This window comes from Oryctolagus cuniculus, chromosome 13 (genome assembly GCF_964237555.1).
Source record: "Oryctolagus cuniculus chromosome 13, mOryCun1.1, whole genome shotgun sequence".
In the NCBI taxonomy this organism is placed as follows: Eukaryota; Metazoa; Chordata; class Mammalia; order Lagomorpha; family Leporidae; genus Oryctolagus; species Oryctolagus cuniculus.
In genome coordinates, this window is record NC_091444.1 from 13,513,045 (window position 1) to 13,539,134 (window position 26,090).

The window sequence follows — 26,090 nt, forward strand, 5'->3', positions numbered from 1 at the left end:
GGGTTCAGCATGACCCATTTTCTCCAGCTAGATGCTTTGATTCTGGTACAACATCTCTGCTGCTGAACTGAAGCTGCCCTTAGGGTAGCAGACTTGGGGAGGGGGAGAGGGAGAGGGAAGGAGCCTCCTGCCTGGGAACCACCTGCTAGCAGGAAGCAGCCTGCCCTTTTCTGTATGTAAGAAATAAGTGCCTGGAGCTGGCGCTGTGGTGCAGCGGGTTAACGCCCTGGCCTGCAGTGCCTGCATCCCATATGGGCGCCCGTTCTAGTCCTGGCTGCTCCTCCTCCAATCGAGCTCTCTGCTGTGGCCTGGGAGGGCAGTGGAGGATGGCCCAAGTCCTTGGGCCCCTGCACCCCATGGGAGACCTGGAAGAAGCTCCTGGCTCCTGGCTTCGGATTGGCTCAGCTCTAGCCGTTGCAGCCATCTGGGGAGTGAACCAGCAGATGGAAGACCTCTCTCTCTCTGCCTCTCTCTATAACTCTGTCTTTCAAATAAATAAAATGAATCTTTAAAAACAAAACAAAAAAGCAAGTGCCCACCCAGAGACTCGCGTGTAGGAACCAGCTGAGCATCAGCACCCCGTTCCCGGGCCAGGCCCCAGCGCGCCATCCTGTGGTCAGGGCACGGGCCTGGCTTGGGTGCCGCAGCCCCCACTTGGCTTCCTGGCGAGGGTGTGGCTGCTGAACGATGATGACAAACGATGCCACCCACCTCCTGAACTTTCGCCAACGCACTGAGCCTCTGACCTTCTTCCCATGCCTGCACAGGGCCCCGTGGCCTGGAGAAGGGCGTGTGCTCTGCTCTGCTGCCAGCCAGCAGGCCTGGGAGGAGCAGTCAGGGCGAGGCAGGCACGGCGGGGGCGGGCAAGAGCCGGGGGCCGCAGTGAGGGTGGCTGCTCTGCCCGAGTGACGGGAATCGGCCGGGGTGGCTCTAGGAAACAAGGGGTCTGTAATGAGGGGAGTGGAGCGACCCCTGTGTGGGGTTCCTGCCTTCCGTGAGAGGGGCCGGCCAGGGAAGGCTCAGGCCGGGCAGCCTGCTGTGGACAGGGCGTGGCCGTTGTAGAAGCGTGGGAGTGCTTGAGAGAGGAGCAAGTATAACCACCCCAGGTGATGCACAGGAAATAGCCCTGCTGGAGTAGGGGCGAGCACCTGGGGCACACAGGGTTGCAAGGCCAGGGCTGCGAGGTGAGAGTGGAGGAAACGCTCACCCCCTCTCCCAGGCTCTCCTGCTGGGGTCAGTGCAGAGCTTAGTACCTCTGGCTGGGGTGGGGGGACGAGAGAGGGCAGGGTGTGCGCCCTGATCACCTGGGTCTAGCTCTGCTCCCACCTGGGTGGTCCCCTGACCTATTGCAGAGCCTTTTAGGGGTCAAGTGCGAAGGGCCCGTGGGGTTATGTGGACCCTCCCATCAAGGTGTAGGAAGCAAATGCACGGCTTGGTTTCCATCTTCCTGCAACACTGTTTCTTGTACTGGAGGCAGGTCAGCTTGGGATTTGGGTGAGGGCACAAATCCTCTCTCTGAACCTGTCTGTCCCTGCTATACTGGGAATGTGGGGTGGGCGTTGTGGTGCAGTGGGTTAAACCTCGTCCCATGTCAGAGGGGCAGCTTGAGTCCCAGTTCCCCTGCTTCTCACTTGCTCCCTGCTGACGCACCCTGGAAGGCAGTAGATTTGGGCTCAAGTGCTTGGGTCCCTACCACCCATGTGGGAGGCCTCTCTCTGTAACTCTGGGTGGGGTTCCAGGTGCCTGATTTTGGCCTGGTCCAGCCCTGGCTCTGGTGGGCATTTGGGGAGTGAACCACTGAATGGAAGAACTCTCTCACCTTTTCTCTTTTTCTTTGTCCTCTGCCTTTCAAGTAGAAGAAAATAAGTAAACACATTTTTTTTTGACAGGCAGAGTTAGTGAGAGACAGAGAGAAAGGTCTTCCTTCTGTTGGTTCACCCCACAAATGGCCACTACAGCCGGCGCACTGCACCGATCCGAAGCCAGGAGCCAGGTGCTTCCTGCTGGTCTCCCGTGCGGGTGCAGGGCCCAAGCACTTGGGCCATCCTCCACTGCCTCCCCAGGTGCATGAGCAGGGAGCTGGATCAGAAGGAGAGCAGCTGGGGCTCAGATCCACGCTCATGTGGGTGCTGATGTCACAGGCAGCGGCTTAACCCCACTGCAGCACAACACTGGCCCCAAACTTTTTTTTTAAAGTGAGAACGTTCTTCTAGGGTTGGTCATTGGTGAGGATTCAGTGAAACGGGACAAGTGTTCAGAAAGTTCATGAAAAACCTATGTGTGAATTTCAAAAAAAAAAAAATTCTTAACTAAAATAAACTTAGCTTTTACTTCCATTTTGCCATGAACCTTTTGAAATACCCTCATCTATGCAATAATGATGGCAGGTATTGCACTTGGACCAACCAGTATGTTAGGTAGCAACACACACACACACATACACACACACACAATTTCTAGTTTTTACATCAAGTGCCTACTGTGGCACCTGGCGCATAGTGGGTGCTCAGCACGACAGGCCTCACATCCCACCCCTCTGCAGGGAGGGAGAGGTAGGACTTCTGGAGAGGAGCGAGGCTCTGGGTGAGAAACAAGGCGAGAAGTGTGCTGAGGGCCCGACCCTTGCTCCGTGTTGCAGGGTGCTGGGTCTCCCTCCCCGAGGTCTCCCTGCCACTCTCACCTCCTCCTCGGCGGTGGCCAGCGTGTCCTCCGAGTGCTGCCAGTCTGCTCCTGGGCAGAGGCCCTCAGCGCCAGGAGCACAGGGCAGGGTGGGACTGAGCGGCCCCCGCCTGCAGCCCGGAGGCCAGGGCTGACCGGAGCCACTTAGTATTCCAGGCAGGTCTGTCTGCAGCGCTGCACCAGCCTGCAGCCCTCGCCCCCGGCCCCCCCTGTTGCTGTCTCCCCTGCCTCCCACCACAGTCAGTAGGTGCCGGTGGAGGGGGAGATCCGTGGCGTGGGCTCCGCTCCTGTAGTCAGCTGTGCCTGCGTCTGCTACAGGGAGATGCCCTTTGCTTCTCCCCGGCTGGGGGCCAGTGTCCTCCTTAGCACCCTGGGGAGCATCCATGAGCAAGGGACTCCTTGGACAGAACTGCAGGGACAGGGTCGCACTGTCGATGACTTGCTGGCACAGGGCGTGACGCTCTAGTCTAGGGAGCCCAGCTGCAGGCTGGGCTGTCGGGAAGGGCAGGGTCTGGGTCGTGGGCATCTCGGGAGTGGATGAAAGCGGCACGGGGGCTGTTCTGCTCTCCCGGGTCCAGGACTGGCATAGCTGATTCCGAGAGAGAGAAAGGAAGGGCAAGAGCTGGCTCCTCCTCTCAGTGGGGGTGGGGAATCTCCCGTGCCCTAGAGGTGCCAGCATCGGAAAGGGCCTCTTAGGTGTTTGTCAGAGAACGCAGGGGTCCAGACTCAGGGGAGAAGTGAAGCGGCACACGGATGGCGTGGGGCAGTCACAGCCGCTGACTTGCCAAAGACCAGCCCACTTTTCTTTTAAGATATATTTATTTATTTGAAAGAGTGACAGAGAGAGAGGTCTTCCATTCACTGGTTCACTCCCCAGATGGTCACAACTGCCAGGACTGCGCCAGGCCAAAGCCAGGAGCTGCTTCCGGGTCTCCCACACGGGTGCAGGGGTCCAAATGCTTGGACCATCTTCCACTGCTTTCCCAGAAGCATTAACATGGAGCGAGATTGGAAGTGGAGCAACCGGCACTCAACAGCGCCTGCATGGGATGCGGGTGCTGCTGGCTGCGGCTTTACCCACTGTGCAACAAGACCAGCCCCCAAGACCAGACCACTTTTGATCTCCGTGGAGCTGTTTTCCCCTGTAACATGGGGGTCCCCGCAGTCCTCCCTAGAATTCACACGGCATTGCCTTCCCATGCCGTCTGGGATGACATCTCTCAACTTTGGAAGGAAAACCTTAAAATGGGCTTGTGGGCAGACAGCATCACGTGGGGACGCAGTGTCCTCCCTGGGGGGGCAAATGCTAGAAACAGGGAGTGAGCACATACCTCGCCCGCCCGGAACGCCCAGGCCGAGGGACTGACCCGGCCTGGTGTTCCCCGGCATCCAGCCTGGCCTGGCTCGGGCAGCGGCGCCGCCGTGAGTGTCTGCGGATTGCTCTTGGGCAGTTGCCTGATAAGGTCAGGGGCCAGGCAGTGGCCGGCAGTGGCGGGGGATGCACATCCAGCTGGGCTCAGAGCGCGCAGGGAAGCCTGGGCAGTGACGGGGACTCCTGCAGAGCCCACCCTGCGCCCAGCCCGGCCATGCGCCGACCCTGCTGTGTGTGCTGACCTACTGTGTGTGGGCCCCTGCGTCAGCCCGGAGCTGCCACATTCCTCGCTGTCTCCGCGTGTGGAGCCCCACCCGTTTGCACCTTAGGTGACTTCCCCGTCACCTGCCTTTGTGCGTGGAGGGCCCTCTCCTCTCTGGTGGCCAGAGGGACCCAGACCCTGTCAGTTCTTTTCCTCTAGTGACCCAGTGGTGACTGTGAACGGATCTGCCTTGGGATTTTTCCCCTTCCTGGAGTCGGGGGGAGGGGAGGGAGTGGGAGCTGCCCTGCTGAGCGAGCGGGGGCGGCACATGAGCATGCAGGGACCGCCCTCTGCTTGTAGGTAACAGCGGCTGGAGAGCAGGCCAAGCTTTGTCCCCGCCCTTGAGCGTCCTGAGCTGGACCCTGGGCACCTTTCCTCAGAGAATCCCCAGCCCCATTTCTGCCGGTAGCCTCATTCAGCGAAGGCTGGGGCTCCTCTTCCCCCTGCATTCGAGTTGGGAGGACCTGAGCTGCAGGGAGGCAAGTGTTCACTTAGAGGTGCCTGGGAGGCAGTGCACCCAGCTCTGATGCGCTGCTGGACCATCAACCAAAGAAGCTTAAATGAGGGCCTACTGTGTGCAGGCTCTCCTCCAGGCACAGGGCACAGAGCAGCCAGCGAGAGAGACCAAACCTTTCTCTGGGGGCCTCGGCCGTGGCAGCCATTTGGGGAGTCTGTCTGGGCGTCCTGCAAGCTCTGAGTCCTGCCCACTGAGCCAACCCCCCGCCCTCCCTGCGCATTCGGGAAGGGGGCTCCTTGAGGACAACTCCTGCTCCTGTCCCAGGAGCCCCGAGCAGTGCCCGGGCACTCTCTGGGGTCAGATGGAGACCCCCTTCCTCGGCTGGAATTCGGCTGCTTTCTGCTTCCTTTCCAGAAAGCAGGGGAGGAAAGGCCCGGGCTCTCCCTGGAGAGGGAGGCCCTGCACAGCCGTCCCGTGAGGGTGGGACGGATATTCGAACCAGTTCAAGATCTGGAATGGGAAAATGCCTGACCCTGACTTCCCGGACTTCCCAGGAGGAAGGCCGGGGCGGCCTGCCTGTGCTCCAGGGGTCTACTGGAGCCAGCACGCAGGCTCCCTCCCACTCAGTCTTCGGACACTCACCCTGCTGCGTAGCATCAAGGCCTGGGGGTGGCCCCACGGGGGACCGGCAGAAGGGAGCGACACAAGGGCCGGCAGCAGAGCAGCCTGGGGCCCGGGCCGCTGCTGTGTTCCAATACACACAGAGGAAGAACTCTTCCACTCCTAAGAGCCTCGATTAGAAACCACAAGGACTGGGTGCGGTGTTATGGAGCAGGGGGTAAAAGCCATCGCCTGCCACACCAGCATCCCACATGGACGCAGCTTCCTGTCTCGGTAGCTCCACTTCTGACCCCGCTTCCCTGCTAATGGCCTGGGAAAAGCAGAGGAAGATGGCCCAGGTGTTGGGCCCCTGCCACCTAGATGGGAGCCATGGAAGAAGCTCCTGGCTGCGGGCTTCAGTCTGGCCCAGCCCTGGCCACTGTGGCTATCTGGGGGAGTGAACCAGTGGATGGAGGATCTCACTCCCTCTCTCTCTGTAACTATTTCAAATAAATGAATCAATCTCTTTTTTTTTGTTTCTTTGTTTAATATCATTTATTTGAAAGAAAGAGAAAGAGAGATATCTCTTCTATGCACTGTTTCACTCCCCAAATGTGTGCAACCAGTCGGGCAGGGCAGGGCTCAAGCCAGGAGCCTGGAACTCCATCCAAGTCTCCCTCTTGGGTGGCAGGGGTCCAGGTACCTGGGCCATCATCCATGGCCTCCCAGGGCGAGCACTGGCCGGAAGTGGAGCCAGGCCTTGAAGCCGGGTGCTCTGATATGGCAGGTGGACTGCACCAAACGCAGCCCCAGACCCTTCGTTTTTCTACAGCTGAGTTCTACCGCAAAGTCCCACGCCCGCCTCAGGAAGCTCAGGGATCTGCCTGTGCCCAAGCATGGTTAGAGGGGAGGCCAGGAGATTTCGACGCGCGGCCTCCGATGCTTTCACCCCGGAAGACGGAGGGGATTCGAGGACTTGGATGAGGAGAGGGGAGGGGAGGCTGAGGGAAGCTGGGAGCTCCCGCGGGTGCTCGTCCCGTCTCACACAGAGGAGAGGGGTCTGCTGGCCGTGCAAACGCGTGGGGAAGGCACGTGGCTACTCACCTGGCCCCACAGGAGTTCTCCGATCCCAAAGAAGAGACACCACAGCCACTGCGACAGGCTGAGCTTTGTGCAGCTGAAGGGCTTGCCCCCAAATTCCACAAGGAGAACCTAGAACAGAGAGCGGGCGGCCCTCTAGGCAGGGCCCCAGACGCCAGGGCTCCCCCTGCCCTCGCCAGGAGTTCTGGTTGGCTCGCTGAGGGAGGAGAGGGAAGCCTGGAAGGGGAGGTGGGGAGGCGGGGAGGTGGGGAGAGGGGAGGCAGGGAGAGTCCACAGAGCAGCTGGACCGGCAGGCAGGCACACATGCTGTGCTCGTGACTCCTGTAAGGTCAGAGCAGGGGCATGGGGGCGTCCTGGGGCTAAAGCCGGTGGGCGACCAGGAGAGTGCACAGCATGGAGGGGGGGCAGTGAGGGAGGGACCCTGCTGAGGCTGTGGCTGGACAGGGGGCTCCCAGTTCCTGGTACCCCCAGAGGGCAAGGAGGAAGCCTACACCTTGCTCGCACGCACGCTACGTTGCCAGGAGGCACGGAGGTGGGCTGGAACAGCCTGACTGTCCCCTGGTCACTCTGTGGAATGGACGTGTACTTAGGAAGGTAACGAAAGGATAAATCTTGTCTTATTTGCATGCAACACGTTGCCTTGCGCTGGAGCACTGGGCACACTGGGCTCCCGTTCTAGAGCAAGGTGCGCGTGGAGGTAAACTGGGAGCCCCAAGTGCTTGTCCTGTGGCCGCAGCCCCACCAGCTGCTCCCTTACTCCCTCTCCGAAGTACTTAGGGCGTCCTGGCTCCCAGCCTGTGGTCCCCGCCCCCGCCCGGCTCCCGATGGGCCCTCACCTGGCTGATGAACGTGCCCAGGACCACCGAGCAGAAGATGAGGTTGTGGTAGATGCCGGCGAACACGTTCCTCTCGCCCTGGATCTTGCGGGAGTTGATCTCATTGAAGAGCTGCATCAGCATGAAGGTTCTGAAGATGATGGTGTAGTGCTGGCTGGGCAGCGACTGGAGCGGGGCCTTCCTCCCACTGTTGATGTGGAAGAACTCCTCACCTATGGGGCGAGGGCAGGCTGAGTGAGAACACGCTGGCATGGCTACCCAGGGAGCTCATGGCTCGTGTGCACCCCAGGTGGGCAGCAGCTGAGCCGTCCTGGCTCCTGCCTACTTTAACAGCCAGCCCTGCACTCAGCCTGCCTGCCTGGATCTTCTCGTTTGTTCCATTGTATCTATCTGCCTTCTGGTGAAAATGAAGCCGACCACAGTAGGGCTGACATAGTTTTGCATTTTAGGGCCCCTACAGACTCGTCCTAGACTCATCGTCTGTATGACCTGAGCCACAGTGTTCTTGCGAGATGGAAAGGTATAAAAACCCACCCTTGTGAAATTCTTCAGTGCGCAGGGCAGCGGCAATGCAGGCAGTGCTCAGCAGGTGGCGCCATCACTCCGGATCTGTGTCACCCTCTTTCCAGGGGCCATTCTTGGCCTCCATCTCCCTCCAGCACCCCCACCGCTGCCCCAGCCCCCGGCCCTGGCTCACCAGCAAAGACCAGGAAAAAGATGACAGTGAGCCGATAGACGGCGTGGCCCAGGATGTTCTTCATTATGGTCCGCGAGATCAGGGGCTTGTTGCGGCCGTGGGGCGCCTCCTCAGCAGCGCGTCAGTGGGGGGCTCGGTGGCCAGGGCCAGCGAGGCGAAAGTGTCCATGATCAGGTTCACCCACAGCATCTGCACGGCTTTCAGCGGGGAGTCCTGGTGGGAGGAAGGTGCGGTCCCTTCAGCTTGCCCCAGGAGCGGCCCCTGCGCACGCAGGAGACCCCCTTCCGCCCTCGAGCTGGGTGGCCTCGCTCCCACTGTCCACCTAGACTTCCAATCTGGCCGTGCTGTAGAAATGCACCTAACCTCCGGGCCGCAGATGGGGCCGGTGACTCCGCCCTGGCACGGCAGTTCTTGTAGAACGGACATGGTGCACCCTCGTGTTGGTGCCCACGGTGCTGGTCAACACATCAGAGCTATGAAGGGTGGACAGTTTATCTTCACTGGAGACAGTCGGCCCGGGAGCTCCGACATCGTGGGGACGCCCGGTGTACAGCGTGCTCCCCGGCCCCTGCCTTGTCTCCCTCATCTGAGCCCACCGCAGGCCCCACTCACCTGAGTGATGCAGGCGCCCGTGAAGGCCACGATCACGGCCACCACGTTGACGGTGAGCTGGAACTGCAGGAACTTGGAGATGCTGTCGTAGACGTTCCGCCCCCACATCACGGTCTTGACGATGCTGGTGAAGTTGTCGTCAGTGAGGATGATGTCCGAGGCTTCCTTTGCCACGTCTGTGCCTGCAATCCTCTGGGTGGGGGGGGAGGCGGGAGGGAACCCAGTGAGGGCCTGGGCACCTCCGGAAGCCAGACTCCACTTCCTGATGGCCAAGAAACTTCCAAGCTGGGTGTGAACACTGGAGGGCACCCCAGAGGAAACGGGGGGGTGGGGTGGGGGGTGACAAGCTGTGCCAGGGTCCCTACAGAGAGGGGCCGAGGGGCCGAGAGGGAGGGAGCCCATTCTCCCTGCCTAGGCCTGTTGGGAGCACAACTACGCAAAAGCAAAGTGGCTCGCTGGCTTTACGGAACCTGATGTGCAGCCCTAGCACAATATACCTGTGGGGGGAAGACCTGGAAGAAGGCAGCCAGCTGGCTTTAGCTGAGTCAGTGGATCAGTATTGTTACTGCTGTTTGGAAACGATGACATGCATTTTAGGATGAAGCGAATGATGATTATGTTAATGCCACGACGAGTCAAAGTGTGGAGGGTATGACATACAAATATAAAACCAGGGGGAGTCAAATAAAACAAGCAGGGTAGAAACTGGGAAGTGAGAATTCTCTGTTCCGAATGTGAAGGAGAGCTTGTTGGTTTTTTTTTTTTTTTTTTTAACTTGAAATATTCTTGAAAATAAACAAGGGCAAAACCCAACAGGACACAGTAAGAGCGTAACTCTTGGCTTTGCCTCCGAGAAGGCCTGGAAGCAAGGAACACCCTCTGGCTCCGGCTCTGTTCCCCACTGAATGGGACGGGGACTCCCAGGAGAAGCGTGTGACGCCAGGCGCAGGCTCAGGCATCTGAGCTAAGGCCTGGAGAGAGCTGTGGGGGCCCCGCAGTCAGCGGCACAGGGGCTCTGCGATGCTGAGGGGGCTTCTCCTGGCTGAGGGTGGGGCAGCCTGAGCGCCAAACACACACGAACACAATGGAGAGAAACACACCGGCTACGCTTAAACCCACGAGGCTGTAAAATCATGCTTAGAAAAAAGCTCATCAGTCACCCTTGGAGGTTCCTAAGAAAACCAATTTGTCATCTTAAACTGGGGAGAGGAATATCTAAGCTGCCTTTCATGTAGGAACTGAACCACACAGTAAGCTTGCTTCGTATAGAAGCAAAGCAAATAGTTATTAATAGAAGTAAACCCATCAAATTAAGATATTATCCTTTTGCAGCCCCTAATGAGAGGAGGGATCTAGAATCTGATTGCTTCTAGAACTACTCACTTACAGGGATTACAAGAGGTGAGGGGAAATGTAAAGGGACATTCCAGGGATACGACCAACTAAATCCACACTGTGGGACAGCCTCTGTAGACAAGCAACACAGTTCCTTCAACGCTGAATCGCTGGGGGAAAAGGACGGAAGGGGTTGTGTAGGAGCTGACATCACTGGCCCGGGACTGCTGTCCTTAGATAGGCCCGTCTGCAAGGCGGGCGCTTGGCCGGCGTCCGGGAGCCTGGCTCTCTGAATGCTGGCAGTGAATTAGCTGGCAAGGGAGGCCCGCTGGGTCTAGGCCGCGCCCAGACCGCATGCTTCATCTGAGCACCTGCTTCCCCCCTGGGGACCTGTGGTTCTGGTGCTTGCTGGGCAGGAGGGGCCTATGTGACCAGTCCTAAAAGAACTACGTGTGCGGAGACCGGGATGGGCTGCCGGGGGCGGGAACATCACACGCGCACGTTGCGGGGTTTCTGCAGATGGCAGGAAGAGGGACCCCGGGAGGACAGCGCAGCCAGGCCTGGGTCCCCACACCCTGCCAGGCTCCTCCCCACGTCACTGTCACCATCTTTCTGTTTATTTAAGATTTATTTATTTTTATTTATTTGAAAGGCAGAGTGACAGAGAGGGAGAGGGAGTGGGATAAGGAGAGGGAGGAGAGATTTTTTTAAAAAAAGATTTATTTATTCAAAAGGCAGTTACAGAGAGGCAGAAAGAGAGAGAGAGAGAGAGAGAGGTCTTTCATCTGCTGGTTTACTCCCCAGATGCCCTCAATGGTCAGAGCTGGGCTGATCTGAAGCCTGGGGCCAGGAGCTTCCTCCAGGTCTCCCACGTGGGTGCAGGGGCCCAAGGACTTGGGCCATCTTCTACTGCTTTCCCAGGCCATAGCAGAGAGCTGGATCGGAAGTGGAGCAGCCAGGACTAGAATCAGTGCCCACATAGGATGTCAGTTGTCAGTACTACAGGCAGCGGCTTTACTCGCCACACCAAGCGTCATCCCCAGAGGGAGAGAGACAGAGACAGAGAGAGATCTCTCACCCACTGGTTCATTTTCCAAATGCCCACAGCAGCCAGGAACCAGGTGGAAGCCAGGAGCCATGAGCTGCATCCTGGTCTCCCGAGCGGGTGGCAGGGACCCAAGCACTGAAGCCATTATTTCTGCTGCCCCCCAGGGTGCACGTTATTACCAAGAAGCCAGAGAGGACGGGGAGGTTAGATTTGATCCCAGGTTCTCTGGTATGGGAAGCAGGTGTCCCAAGCACAGGCTCAACCCCCTGAACCACAACACCTGCCTCAGGCTATAATAAATTTTTTAAAATATTTATTTATTTGAAAGGCAGAGTTGGGGGGGGGGGAGACACACACACACACACACACACACACAGGTTCATTCCACTCACTGGTTCATTCCCCAAATGGCTGGGTCAAGAGCCAGGAGCTTCTTCTGGGTCTCCCAGGGGGTGGAGGGACCCAAGCCCTTGGGTCGACCTCTGCTCACTCAGGTGCATTAGCAGGGATCTGGATCAGAAGTGGAGCAGCTGGGACTCAAACCAAGCCCTTATGGGGTGCTGGCATCGCAGGCGGTGGTTGTACCCACTGCGCCACAGTGCCGGCCCCTGCAGTAAATCTTAACTACGAGTACAACCATATGCTGAGTCCTAATGAGTACATGAATACAAGAGTTGTCTTCAGGACGCTCGACACAGGATTCCACAGGATTGGTGGTTCTCAACTTTTGAGTGCATCAGAATCAACGAGAGGGCTTTTATAGACACATATTTCTGGGGCCAGGGTTGTGGCACAGCACATTAAGCCACTGCCTGCAATGCTGGTGGTTCGAGTCCCGGCTGCTCCACTTCCAATCCAGCTCCCTGCTAATGCACCTGGGAAGGCAGCAGGCAATGGCCCAAACACTTGGATCCCTGCCACACACATGGGAGAAAAGGATGGAGATCCTGGCTCCTGGCTTCAGCCTGGCCAGGACCTGGCTGTTGCGGCCATTGAGGGAGAGAACCAGCAGATGGAAGCTGTAGACTGAGACGTGAGTGATGATATTTACTGGATTGTGATTTGGACAAATAAACTACAAAAACAACACTTAGGAGCCAGCTGGGGCAACGCGAGCAGACTGGCCACGTGATAGTAAGGGTCAGTCTTGCTAGGCAATAACGGCGTTATCTTTCCTTTAGACACATTTTATGGACACACACTCATCATGAAGGGACATGGTCTGGAATTTTTATGGATGAAATGACACTGATGTGTTGGCTTGGCTTCAAAATAGTAAGTAATCTGGGAGCAGGCTGCTGGCCTCGGAGCTGCACCGGCCGGTCCCCCAGCAGAGCACCTCTGGCTCCCGAGTCCGGCTTCCTGCAAAGCAGACCCTGGAAGGCTCGACGGACCGCCTGGCTGCTGCCACCTGTGTGGGAGACCTAAACGGGGCTCCTAGGGCCCAGCTGTGGCCTCATCCAGCCCTTGTTGGTGCAGGCATCTGAGAGTGAACCAGAGGACGGGTTTTCTTGCTCTGCCTCTCAAAGTAAATAAACAACAACAACGATAATAAAAACCTCAGGTGTGGACAGTGGAAGTGGGTGGCACTGGCCACATGTGGATCGTTGAAGCTGCCAGACAGATATGGGGGTTCGCTAGCAAACTCTGCTTTTCGGCGCACGCTCACACGGAACACGGCTGTAGCCCGGCACACGGCACATGCTCACACGGAACACAGCGGCAGCCCGGGCACGCGGCTCACGCTCACATGGAGCACGGCTGTAGCCCGGGCACGCGGCGCATGCTCACACGGAACACGGCTGCAGCCCGGGCACACGGCACATGCTCACACGGAACATGGCGGCAGCCCGGGCACGCGGCTCACGCTCACACGGAACACGGCTGCAGCCCGGGCACACGGCGCATGCTCACACGGAACACGGCTGTAGCCCGGGCACGCAGCTCACGCTCACACGGAACACGGCTGCAGCCCGGGCACGCGGCTCATGCTCACATGGAACACGGCTGCAGCCCAGGCACACGGCGCATGCTCACACGGAACACGGCTGCAGCCCAGGCACACGGCGCATGCTCACACGGAACACGGCTGCAGCCCGGGCACGCGGCTCACGCTCACATGGAACACGGCGGCAGCCCGGGCACACGGCGCATGCTCACACGGAACATGGCCTTTCTATAGTCTGCCCAGGCGGACATCACCATGTTTCAGTTGCTCTTGCTGTCCCGGGTCACGATCCCCCGTGACTTCCCTGCCTGTCCCTGATCCGTCAAGCCTGGCGGGTCTCCCGTCACACGTGTTAGCAGTGGCCAGGTAGGTGGGTGGGAGAGACGTAGTCAGGGGAAGGAGCACACAGAAGAACAGGAAGCAGCTGGCCACCGGAAGCGTGTCCCTGCCTCCCGACGGGGACGGTGGCTTGCCATGGGACAGGGACACCGCGCTGACCTTACCATGGCAAAACCAACGTCTGCCTTCTTGAGGGCTGGCCCATCATTTGTGCCATCACCGGTGACAGCCACCACCTGCCGCTGGTCCCCAACGGTGCTGTCAATGATGCCTGAAAAGCAGACACGCGCCCCGGTGAGCTCGAGGCTGCCTGGCGGCTTCCACCCGGCGCTGCCTCCCCGCCCCCGCCCCCGCACGCCCCTCTCCAGCCTCTCTCCCTTCCCCCTGCTGGAAGGAACCTCCCAGGGCTGTCAGCTGCGGCTGGGAAAGGCTGTCCTTTGCCGAGAGGAGAACAACACGGGAAGGATTTGAAGGCAGACAGCTGGGAGTCGCCTGCACCACTCTCCCCCACGAGTGGGCAGGCCGGGAGGGGTCCTGTCTCCTCGGCCTCACACGTCCCTTGTTGTATCCCAGAAGTGGCCCTGCCCTGATCCGTTCCCAGGGCTACCAGCAAACAAGACGTGAGCAGGCTTCAAAAACCCAACACAGCCGCAGGATCTGGCCACCGATCTTTGGCTGCTTGCTCTCCCCATCCGCCTGGTGCTCTCGGGACAGGACACAGCCCCCTCCTGCCTGTGGCCGCCGGCACCAGCTCACCTTTCACCAGCGTGTGCTTGTCTGTGGGCGAGGACCAGGCCAGGACCCGAAGCTTGGGCCAGATCTTGTCCAGCTTCTCTTGTTCTACCTGCCAACGCCAGACACACCGTGGCTCAGCCAAACACGCAAAGCCACCTGGGAAGATCTGTCTGTGCCACACACACTGAGCTCTGAGAGATCTGGGGCAGACAGGGAGCGCTTCTCCCGGCCCTGGAGGAGGTGACGCCAACTTAGTCTCCAAGGACAGAGCTATGGATGGCGGCCGCCGGGGTCAGCTGCTGGCTCTGGTGGCTACAGTGCTGCTTCGGGGTCTTAGGTTTGATTTCTACATAGACCAGGAAGCTTTGTTCTGCTCCACACCTGGGCCACGGCCTCTCACAGCCTGAGCCACTGGGGGCCACATGGCAGGGGCGACGGAAGAAGCCGAAAGACACAAAAAGTTGGCTTGTGAGCGATGCCAACAAGAAGGAAGACAATGGCCTGTTTTGACAAGTGAGTGGCTCTGGGAGAGAGGGACACTGGACGTGAGTTTAGAAACTGGCCGCCTTCTCCCAGTGCCCCTGATGCCTCAGGCTGGTGCCTCCCACCCAGGACCCACCTCCAGCCCAGCCTTCGCCCCCAGGGAGGCCTAGGTGCCTCCCACCCAGGACCCACCTCCAGCCCAGCCTTTGCCCCCAGGGAGGCCCAGGTGCCTCCCACCCAGGACCCACCTCTCCCTTTTCATTGCGAATGAGTCGGTTGAATTCTTTGCCTTCTAAGCACAGGAAGTCATGGCCAGGTGTCAGGATGCCACATTTGGTGGCGATGGCTCGGGCTGTGTTGACATTGTCCCCGGTCACCATTCTGACAGTGGTGCCAGCTCGCTTGCATTTGGCGATAGCTTCTGGGACCTGTGGGGGAGTGAGGAAAGGAGAGGTGGAGGTGGCAGCAGTGGCCTCTGGTGCCTCCAGTGTGGACAGCAGAGAGGCCGCGGACACGCACTGCCCCGGGCATGGGCTAAGTGTGGGTACTGCTACATCCGGGGTTTCCTCACTTCCGTCCACCCACGACGGTCACATTGGGATGGGCCCTCTTGTGCCAGGAGATGAAGGGGAAGTTTGCGGGGCAGGGGTACAAGCTCACCCTTGCACTTACAATCCGGGCTCCTCGGCAGGGCAGAGATGGCATCGGAGACCACCCAGCAGCTATCTGTCCCACACCCTGACCCACTGAGCCATGCTCACCCCCTCAACCCTTTGCACGATCCCCTCTCACATCCCTGGGCCACGCCAGCGAGGCTCCGTCTGCCTGAACCTGCCGGCAGCCCAGACGTCATCAGCTCCCTAGGAGCCCGGAGAGCGCTCAGCGCCCAGGGGATGTGCACCATAGGGGTGTTGGCTGAAAGGTGGTGGCAGAAGTCAAGGCTGGTGTTCCAGCTGATTGCACCAATGGCGTGTCTGCTGATAGCTCCACTTCTCCCTGACTCGCACGCCATAAACCCCAGAGTGCTGCCTCCCATCCCCCACCACCCCAGAGCAGCTCTGGGGAACTGGAAGCCCCGAAACACCTCCCGTTGTAGGCGAGAGGCAGCCGATCACCCACATCTTGCTTCCCACTAGGTCACGGCTGGGCCTGCACATGGTCCCCACCACCCTGCCCCAGGCCAGGCCAGCGCCTCACCTCTGGGCGCACGGGGTCCTTGATGCCCACGACGGCGATGCAGGTGAGCTCGGTGAGGACCTCGGCCTCGTTGTCCCAGGAGGTCTCGGTGTCGTCGAAGTCCCGGTAGGCTATGCAGATGGTGCGTAGCTCCTCGCAGGCCATGGGTTCGATGACGCTGCACACCATGTCGTCGCGGTCCTTATTCTTGAATGGGACCGCCTCCCCCTTCTTGTCCAGGATCCGATTGCACCTGGGGAGGCGCAGGGTCAGGAGGCGCCCCCCCCCCCACTCCAGGCTGCTGCCATCCCCGCCAGGCGCTCTGGCCGCTCGGCTTTATTCCTAATGACACCGCTTCGCTCGGCTTTATTCCTAATGACACCGCTTCATGGCCAAAGAGCTCCTCTAGCCGCCACCCTCTTTTCAAGGCGTCCAGGATGCGTGTGTGTGGGGCAGTGCCCGGGGGGCAGGAGCTGTGACTCTCCCGCATCATCTGTGCTCTTGTTTTTTTGTTCAAAGATTTATTTATTTATTTGAAAGGCAGAGTTACAGAGAGGCAGTGGTGGGGTGGGGACAGTTTGTGGGGGTGGAGAGGAAGTCTGGTTCACTCCCTAAATGGCCACAATGACTGGAGCTATGTGGATCCAAAGTCAGGAGCCAGGAGCTTCTTCCAGGCCAGGTCTCCCACGTGGGTGCAGGGGCCCAGGGACTTGGGCCATCTTCTACTGCTATCCCAGGCCATAGCAGAGAGCTGGATTGGAAGTGGAGCAGCCGGGTCTCGAACCGGCGCCCATATGGGATGCCGGCACTTCAGGTGGGCGGCTTTACCCTCTATGCCACAACACCGATGCCATCACCCATTCTTACTATATGGGAGGGCACATCTGAGTCGCCAGGGGATCACCTGCTCTTTGGAACCTCTTAAAACTACCCCAACTTTTTCAGTTCCTGCGATCAGAAGACTGCTCGGTGCTTAGGGGGCTGCTGCATGAGGACATGTGTGTGAAGAGAAGGTACCTGAAGCCCACTTGGGCACTGGCTGGTTCAGACCAGCTGGCCCCACATCCAAGCAGGGTCAGCTTTCCATGGCTTATGGACATCTGGTCCTTGTCACCTTTTAAGTTAATGCAACTTGGGCCGGTGCTGTGGCGTAGTGGGTAAAGCTGCTGCCTTCAGTGCCAGCATCCCATACAGGCACCGGTTTGAGTCCGGGCTGTTCCTCTTCCGATCCAGCTCTCTGCTGTGTGAAAAGCAGTGGAAGATGGGCCCAAGTCCTTGGGCCCCTACACCTGCGTGGGAGACCCAGAAGAAGCTCCTGGTTCCTGGCTTCAGATTGGCCCAGCTCCGGCTGTTGAGGCCATTCGGGGAGTGAACCAGCGGATGGAAGACCTCTCTCTCTGTCTCTCTGCCCCTGTAACTCTGCTTTCCAAATAAATTAATTAATCCTCAAAACAAAACAAAAGCACGCAACTTTTCTTCATCAGAATCACAGACGGGTGTGACAGGGAATGATTTCCACCACAGGCCGTGTGCACGGCACCTCACCGGCACAGTGTCGTTTCGGGAGAGCGTTCCTCTCCCTGGGTTCGGATGGCGAGCTGGAGGCTTCGCTGTCTAGGGTGCATCCTGGCCGTGCCACTGTTGGCTGTCATCACCCTGAGCAAGCTGAACTCCCCTGGGCCTGGCTTCTCCCCTGCACAGAACAGGTCAGAACTGGCCCTGACCTCACTAGGGTGAGGACTGAAGGCCACGGGCCACGCAGAGTGTGGGAAAGCAACGGCTGGCCGAGTAAATGCCAGCAGGCTCGCGGGGCTGTGCGGGGCCGTGCGGGGCCGGGGGAGGGAGGCAGGGGGCGGTGCTCACCTGCGCAGCATGATCTCCGAGGCGCCCTTGCTGTACATGCGGAAGCCGCTGGCGGGCTTCCGGACGACCGTGCTCATGGACTTGCGCACTGAGTTGAAGGTGTACACCTTGTAGAGCTGCTCCTCGGGCACCTCGTTGCGCACCGCCTGGTAGTCCTGCTTCAGATCTGCGACAAAGCCAAGCAGAGCACACTCGGTCTTGTTGCCCACCTGCCGCGGCAGGCCTCCCTCCTTCTCCGGAGGCTGAGGGAGAGAGAACACACAGGGCACCGTTGAAGACGCCGCCGGCCGGGGCTGGAGCACCAGGCAGGGGAAGACCTCCCCTGCAAATCTTGCACGATCACACCCGGAGTGTGGGGGCGAGGAGTGGGGCGGCTGCGGTGGTGACGGGGGTGGGGGGGTCTTTGTGTTTCCGAGAGCACGCAGCACGGTGGTCAGGAGTGAGCCTGATTCCAGGGCCATCCGGGATTTCCCAGCTGGCTCTAGCTCGTGTCTCACCCTGTGTGGCTCTTATTCCCACACCCGCCCTTTGCTTCTGAAGTGCGGAATTTACTGATAGGTCCGATCCTGCTGCCAGCGTGAGTCCCTCCCGAGAGACACTGCCTACACGTGGCTGCTGGGCTCTAGGTTTTGACGGCTCCTCCTCAGTGCTCCAGCTACCGCCCCCATGTGGCGCCCCCCATCCCTAGTGTGCACGTGGAGGAAGGACTTACCAGGATCTTGGATGTGTAAGCGCTGTTGATGGCAATGCCGTTGACAGTGAGGTCCAGGACCTTGGGCAGGAAGACGTCCAGGCTGCGCACCTGGTGGTAGTGGGCGCCCCCGATGTAGGCCTGCACCACGGTCATGTGGTTCATGGTCAGCGTGCTGGTCTTGTCGGAGCAGATGGCCCTGGCGTTGCCCATCGTCTCACAGGCGTCCAGGTGCCGCACCAGGTTGTTGTCTTTCATCATTTTCTGCAAAGGGGAAGAGACGGGAGGTGGCTGACCGGACTCTCCCGGATACAGACCCAGGGGCGCTGCCTGGCCAGGTTCCCGCCCGGAAACCTGTTGACTCTCTTAGGATCCTGCTGGGTTATTTACATGCTGATGCAACCAACTGAGACGCCCACCGTGGCAGAGGGCTGGGGCCAGTCCTCCCACCAGGGGCTCACGACTCCCTCCCCTTGTGTCCGGTCGGCCCTGCCGCACCTTTACAGAGTAGGCCAGGGAGATGGTGACGGCCAGCGCAGCCTCTCGGGCACGGCCACCACCAGCACGGTGACGCCGATGATGAAGAACTTGACAAAGTACTGGATATAGACGGGGGTGCACTCGGCAAGCCACGGTCTGCGCTGGATCACGAAGTTGTCGATCACGAAGTACAGGATCAGGATGACGACGGTCACGACGGACATGATGAGACCTGTGCGGGGAGACGGGTCACGGGAGGCTCCAGGGCGCCGGCGCCAGCCATGGCCTCGGCTGCCACTTCAAGGACATCACAGCGGGAGGGGGAGGCCCCCGCTCTAAAAGACACAGGCTCCTGTCTCAGTGCTGCTGGCTTCTGTTCTCTGGCCACGCTCCTCGCTCAAATACGGGGCTTGGTCTGCCTCCTGGAGCAGCCTTCCACAGGACCCACTCCACCCCACCTGAGACCGCCACACTTCCCCTAACAACGTGCTGACCGTGTCTGTCCACTGCCTGGCAGCTCGGCGACTCCGACTTCTCCCCCACCTGCCTGTGAGTGCTGGGGTGCTAGCCCATTCCTGGTGCAAATGAAGCCCTTGGGCAGTGCCTTTGACCATGCAAACGTTTGTACAGCGCCCACCTGTGGCCAGGCCAGGCCCTCCCTGCAGCTCTGGGACGCAGGTGACTGTTAGCCCCTTTTTAAAGAAAGTAAGGCTGGATGGTCTGCCGTACTGATGCTGGTGAGTGACGGTTTCCCGGGATGTGGGTGGCCCCAAGCCCACAGGGATGGTTGATCACCTCGCACACGGAGGTCCCTGCAAGAACTCGCTGAGGGTCAGCCAGCAGCTGGCCGCTCTGAGCGCCGGAGGGGCCACCATCAGGGCCCACCTGTGCCCGGCGGGGGCACAGATCTGGGGAACGCTCTGCTGTAAACCGTGCTGGGTCTGGGCTCTACTGTCCCGAGCCCTGACGGGACTCCGGGGCCCCAGAGCAGGGCTCGCGTGAGCAGTTCGACTCCAGCACATTCCTGGTACCCTGCTGGGTTAGGGAGGGGGCTGAAGGGAGGAACCCGGCCGCCGAGGGTGAGGGTGCAGAGTTTCGGGGGGGGGTGCTTGCTCTGCAAGGGGTGGGAGGCACAGCACCTGCCCACTCTATTCCTGGCCATGATTGAGTTTCGTCCCTGGAGAAGAATAAGCCTGTGCCGGGCTCAGTGATGTCCTGCTGTTCGTCTCATCCACGGCAGTCAGAACCACAGCGCCAGGACAAAAGGAGGGGTGAGGCCGGGACCGCGCAACAGAACCTCCCATGATGCTTAGCACGCTTTCTCTTTGCGCTGCTGGCTATGTGCGACCACTGGCCAAGTGAAACGTGGCCTACTGTGACCGAGGGACTGAGCTTTTGCCTTTTTCATTTTAATCCATCCCAGTGGACATAGTCACAGGTGGCTGGTGGTTGCTGTGGCCTATGCCACGGGTCCAGTGGAACATGGCTCCCCAGGCTCATGCAGAAGCTTAAACCCTGAAGCCTCACGTAAGCAGTGAACGGGTCACTGATGATGGGGGCCCAGCAGGTGGGGGCCACCCGGGAGGGAGTTCTCAGGGGCAGGGTTGGTTATCTCAGCCCAGTCGGCCCAGCTTCTCGGCTCACCATGTGACCGCACCTGCACACCCACTCTGCCCCGGCCTGCCTCCCCCTGACCTTGAGCTGTGACCCTCCAAACTGTGAGATCCGCCGCCTCCTGCCCCACACGCTGCTCTCGGTGAGTCATACAAAGCTGACCCGGTGCGCCTGGTGAGCCGGCAGCAGGGGGGAGGCCCGGTGGAGGCAGACCCGCCGCACAGGCGCCTCAGCGAGAGCCCCATGCGAACAGCACACACAGAGGTGTGCCCGATGGGAGGGCGGGCTCAGAAAACGAACTCCTTCTTCTCCCTCCCCCCACTGGCCCTGCCCCCCACTGCTGAAAGAAGGTGGGGGGACAGAGGCAGAGAGCGCACACACAAGGCTGGTGTGGGGGAAGCCACCTGCTCACCCTGCACTCAGAAGTGCATTAGGCGACCTCCGGACAGGGCCCCTCCGACCCTGCCCTCTTCCTCTAGCGTGTCCGCTGCCCCGGGCTCTGCCACGTGCTGCAGCTGCTGCTCGAGGGAACAGCTGAACTTCTGCCCACGGCAGCCTCTCCTCGCCTTTGGGACGTGGAAGCCAACACAGGGCAGGAGAGCAGGCGTCTGTCTGCCTTCCCCTGAGGGCCGCTGGCCTCACACACGGGGAGACGCTGCTCTCTCAGAAAGCTCAGGGGGTGTCCAAGGCGCGGCAGAGACAGGGCCCCAGCCAGTCAGACCCCACCCGGCTCACTGGCTTTCCTGATCTGGTCGGCCAGGTGCCTCGGCTTGCCCTGCAGCACCGAATTCTCCTTCTTGTGCACCTTGCTGGCCTTCTTGTCCTTGTCCTCGTTGTCAGGCCCCTCCTGGTTGTTGAGTGGCTGGATCTCCAGGGCCACGCTGTCCTGGTCTTTGCTAGGGTGCACAAACAGGACACGTGAGCGGGCAGGGGGGCAGTATGGAGCAAGGGGCAGGCAGGCAGGAAGGGGACAGCCCCCAGTGTCCTGACGTCTGCTCTGACCACGCCCGGCCTGTGCTGGACACGGAACCTGCCGTCAACCCCCTATTAGGGCCCGGGGGTGAGCGTCTAAGCACTGGAGCGGGGGTGCTTGAGGGTCTTGGATTTCTTTTCCAGAAGCAGCTTCCTGGCAGCCCCTCAGAGCCCCAGGCCAGGTTGAGTCCAGCAAGGCCATGCATTGCGGCCCTGAGTGCCGATGTCAGTAGCCATCCTGCCTGGAACCCAGGGCTTAACATCTCAGACCCTGGATTATCTTCCAGCTCCTCGTATGAGCAGATGGAGGGGGGAAGGAGGACCCCTCCCTGCCCTGCCTGACCAAGGCCCCCCCGGGGGGTCCGTGTTTTGGGGGAGAGGGAAGTCGCTGGTGTGAGGGGTGTCCCTGGAGTAAGAGAAAGCCGGGACTAAGACGGACGCGGAAATAAACGCACTTTGCTTTTAAAAGAAGAGCAAAGGAAAACCAGCAAAGACGGACAGCTGTGTTTGGCCCTGGTTCTCCAATGCAATGCTTTTTATTTCTTTTTCTTTTTCTTTTTTTTTTTTTTTTTTTTGACAGGCAGAGTGGACAGTGAGAGAGAGAGACAGAGAGAAAGGTCTTCCTTTGCCGTTGGTTCACCCTCCAATGGCCGCCGCTGCAGCCGGCGCACCGCACTGATCCTGGCAGGAGCCAGGAGCCAGGTGCTTTTTCCTGGTCTCCCATGGGGTGCAGGGCCCAAGCACCTGGGCCATCCTCCACTGCACTCCCTGGCCACAGCAGAGAGCTGGCCTGGAAGAGGGGCAACCGGGACAGAATCCGGCGCCCCAACCGGGACTAGAACCCGGTGTGCCGGCGCCGCAAGGTGGAGGATTAGCCTATTGAGCCACGGCGCCGGCTCGCAATGCTTTTTATTTCTAAAGACGACGGTGACGTGGGGCACAGAGGAAAGCAACCCCGCCCCTGGCGCTGTGGTCCCTGCGTGGCTCAGCCCGCACTGACGCCAACCCGCCAGACACATTGTCACGCCCACACACACCACGGAGACACGGTGCAAACACGGCGACCGCAAGAGACACACAGCAGACCAGGAGGAAGACAGCCTGGAGAGAACGCAGAGCGAGGTGGGGGGAGGCTGTAGCCCAGCGCCCCTCGGAGACCAGCAGAGAAGCCCCCGGTGAGGAAGCCAGCAAGAGGAGGGTGCAGGGACTGCCCACCCCGACTCCCTCCACCGGGAGGACCCTGGAAGTCTCCCGACTCCAAAAGGATGGCCCTTGGTGTTTAAAAAGAAAATCCAGCTGAGGGCGATGAAGCAGAGTTAGGCACCCGGGAAAGAGCAGATGCTCCCGGTGCCGGGTGAGACCTCGACGTGAGGCTCCAGGAGCCAACAGAGGGCGCTCTTGCCGCATCTTAGATTGAGCCTGGGCGCCTCCCCACCCCATCTCTGCACCTTCCTCTGGGTGAGGCGTCTGGGCCGCAGCAGCAGGTAACAGGTGTATGAAGAGGGGAAGGGAGAAGGCGGATGGCCTGAGAGGTCTGGTTTGAGCGTGGACAGGTAGAAATGGCAGATGAGTGTGTGGAGAGGTTACCTTTGTTGCGATTTTCAGGGACTCCTTGTTTTTTACCTGTTTGAACTAGAAAGAACAAAGTGGGGTGGAGACCCAAAGTGGCCAGGAAGAGATCCTCTGTCCAGCCGGCTGGCCTTGCTCCGAGCCCAGAAAGGCGCCAGCCACGGGGCTGGGGGGAAGACGGGTCACAGCCGGGCCTTCGTTTGATCCCCATGGACGCGGCGGCTGTCCCGGAGCCTGGGGACACTGACCAGCAAGGTCACAGCCCAGCCACCTGCTCCGGGAGTGTGCCCGGGCTGAGTCGCACCGCTTGGGAAAACGGGGGCGGCAGGGTGTCGGGGAGAGGGGTGTGAGCGAGCGGTCTGCGCGGATGGTGGCGGCCCGGGGGGTGGGGGGTGAGGGTGCAGGAAGCTTCCTCCTTATCCGTGTGGTGGGTGCAGGAAGACATGGTCTCTCCGGAAAGCAGTGGGCTGCCCTGAGCGGCTCCGGCCTCTGCCCGAGAGAACTCTTCCTCCTCCTGCGATTCCTTCCAAGACCGGCCTAACCTCGCGGGGCCTCTGCGTCCGCTCTCCCACTGACAGCCCCTGGATCGCCCTGCCCGCCCCAGGGAGACAGCGCGGGCAGGAGGACGACGCGGGGTGGGTGCTGGGCCCACAGGGCCTGGCCGGCTCACCTGGGCAGGCTCGAGCACCCGTCCCTTTCCGACCCAGCCAAGGCCCGACGGCAGCCTGCCCTGGGCGCCCAGCGCCAGGAGCTGGCGTCCATCAGAGCGGGGCTCTTCCCGCCAGGCGTCCGTCCAGATGAGCCCCTCACTCTGAGCCCCCCTCCCCCGGGGAGGCCCCTTACCTTTCTTCTTCTTCTCCTCCTCGTCATCCTCACTGGCCTTCAGCAGAGTGAAGATGATCCCGGCCTGCGAGTTGACACCCACAGCGGTCACCACCATCCGGCCAGAGCCTTCCTTGACGTGGAGTTGGGCTTCCAGATCCAGCCACCACGTGGTACCAGACACCCACGGCCCACCACGTTAGTAACGCCCACGAGACACAGAGCACCCGCAGGAGGCAGACGGAGGCGACCCGGAGGGTGCGGGATGGAGCCCCAGGAAGGGGCAGGGTCTGGACCCGCCCCAGGCAGGGGTCCTACCTGAGGGCAGCCTGGGGTCTTTGTCCAGGGACTTCCCGACGTGGTTGGATGTTGCAGGTGATTTCTCAACAATGTTGCAGTGGATTTGTTTCTGAGAGTAGCAGCGTGGTGGGGGCAAGAGGCGCGGAGTCACCACACAGACCCCGGGAGTCGGGTGAAAGCAGGCTTGAGGCGAGCAGCCCGCAGACTCGTTTATTTCAGTTGGTACAACATATGTATAAATACACATACATAGTGTGTGTCTGTGCAATGTAATGTACATGCATCTGGTATAACATAAGTGTTCAATGTTAATTTTACTGCACTGCAAATTACACTTGTTTGGAGGAAAACTTGTTTTTGTTAAATGTTTTTTTTTTTTTTTTTTTTTTTTTTTTTTTTTTTTGACAGGCAGAGTGGACAGTGAGAGAGAGAGACAGAGAGAAAGGTCTTCCTTTTTGTTTGGTTCACCCTCCAATGGCCGCTGCAGCCGGCGCATCGCGCTGATCCGAAGCCAGGAGCCAGGTGCTTCTCCTGGTCTCCCATGGGGTGCAGGGCCCAAGCACTTGGGCCATCCTCCACTGCACTCCCAGGCCATAGCAGACCGGGACTAGAACCCGGTTTGCAGGCGCTGCAAGGCGGAGGATTAGCCTATTGAGCCATGGCCGGCATAACATCTTATATAGCCAAGACCAGCCAATCTAGTCAAGGGGCGGTCTATGCCCCAACCAATCACAACCTGTTGCCAGGCAGCTTCCAAAGCCATCCAATCACAGCCTGTTGCCAGGCAGTTTCCAAAGCCATTCAATCACAGCCTGTTGCCAGGCAGTTTCCAAAGCCATCCAATCACAGCCTGTTGCCGGGCAATTTCAAATCCATCCAATCACAGCCTGTTGCCAGATAGTTTCCAAAGCCGTCCAATCACAGCCTGTTGCCAGGCAGTTTCAAATCCATCCAATCACAGCCTGTTGCCAGGTGGGTTTCAAAGCCATTCTTGAGTAACTGCCTCTGCTTGCCAGTGGCCACCTTGGCATGGCCTTCTCATGCCACCACAGTCGGACTCCCAGGTGAGAGAGCTCTCGTCAATCTTCAGGTCATTCCCCTGGATCAAGACTCCGGCAGCAGGTCACCTGGCGCGCACAGGGAGCAGTGACGGAGCGGGAGCGAGGGCGGGGGCCGCCCCCAGCGCCTCGGCGCCCGCTCAGCCCTCCGATCACCAGGGAGCACCGGAGCCCCTCCGAGCCAGCTTCAGCTCTGTGCAGAGCAGGACAAGACCCCTGCCTGCAGTGGGCGACCCCAGCTCCCGCCGCTCTCCCTGTACCTTCCCAGGCCTGAGACTCACGGCGCTGGCCCCCTCGCTAGAGTGTTTTTAAGTCTGCACTACTTGAAAACCGTGAGTAGCTGGCTTTTTTAGTCTCAAGTCTTAGATATTTGAGGCCAAAAGAAAACCCAAAGAGCTCACCATCATGTAATTTCCCAGGCCGAGTCCCCTAGATACTGACTTCTCTCTATCCTTTGGAGTTTTCTGGTGTTTGTTTTGTATGTAATGTTGTTGTAATGTAGCAGAATGAATAAATAGGCGAAAGTATATTTACTTGATTTTTCTGGAAGAAGTCACCATTTTTTTAAATTATTAAGTGATCAAAAAAGAGGTCAAAAGAAGAATAAAATTTCATGCCACATGAGATTTTATAAAATTCAGAATTCAGTGTTTACAAAAATTTTGAAGAAATATAGTTCCATACATTAATTTACAAATTGTCTCCAGCTGCTTTTGTGCCAGAGTGGCTGAGATGGAATAATGATATCAGACACTACGTGGCACACAAAGCCTAAATATTTATTATCTGATCTCTTACATTAAGTTTGCTGAGCCCTGGCTTGTATTGTGGATTGAATTATTAATCTCTTATTAACAGAGCTTAAACTTCTTATTTGGTGTAGCATTATTAAGCCTTTTTACTGTAGTGTAAATGTAAACAATATTATCTAAAAAGTAAAAACAGGAAGAAAAGGTGAGAGAGGGAGTGTCGGGAAGAGACAGGGGAGGGATGGAGGGAATATCATTATATTATTAGAATTATATCTATGAAAAATATTGA

At 59.1% G+C, this 26,090-nt stretch overlaps 2 protein-coding genes across 2 annotated transcripts in view; one reads left to right on the forward strand and one right to left on the reverse strand.

Annotated features, from left to right (window-relative positions):
* Positions 1-3,565: 3,565 nt before the first annotated feature.
* Positions 3,566-19,328, reverse strand: LOC100339414 (plasma membrane calcium-transporting ATPase 4-like). The gene is given in 13 exon segments (XM_070056214.1): positions 3,566-6,582; positions 7,308-8,109; positions 8,112-8,217; positions 8,617-8,808; positions 13,451-13,557; positions 14,043-14,130; positions 14,753-14,932; positions 15,702-15,933; positions 17,544-17,785; positions 18,256-18,498; positions 18,733-18,770; positions 18,773-19,011; positions 19,258-19,328. Coding segments are annotated over 12 exon segments (1,926 nt in total). The 3' UTR covers positions 3,566-6,582; positions 7,308-7,921.
* The window catches only part of CRB1 (crumbs cell polarity complex component 1), a 231,195-nt gene continuing 223,786 nt past the window's right edge, over positions 18,682-26,090 (forward strand). The window contains exon 1 of the mRNA XM_051820434.2: positions 18,682-19,451. Within this exon, the coding sequence (XP_051676394.2) occupies positions 19,430-19,451 (22 nt within the window). The 5' untranslated portion in view covers positions 18,682-19,429. The remainder of the gene's footprint in view (positions 19,452-26,090) is intronic.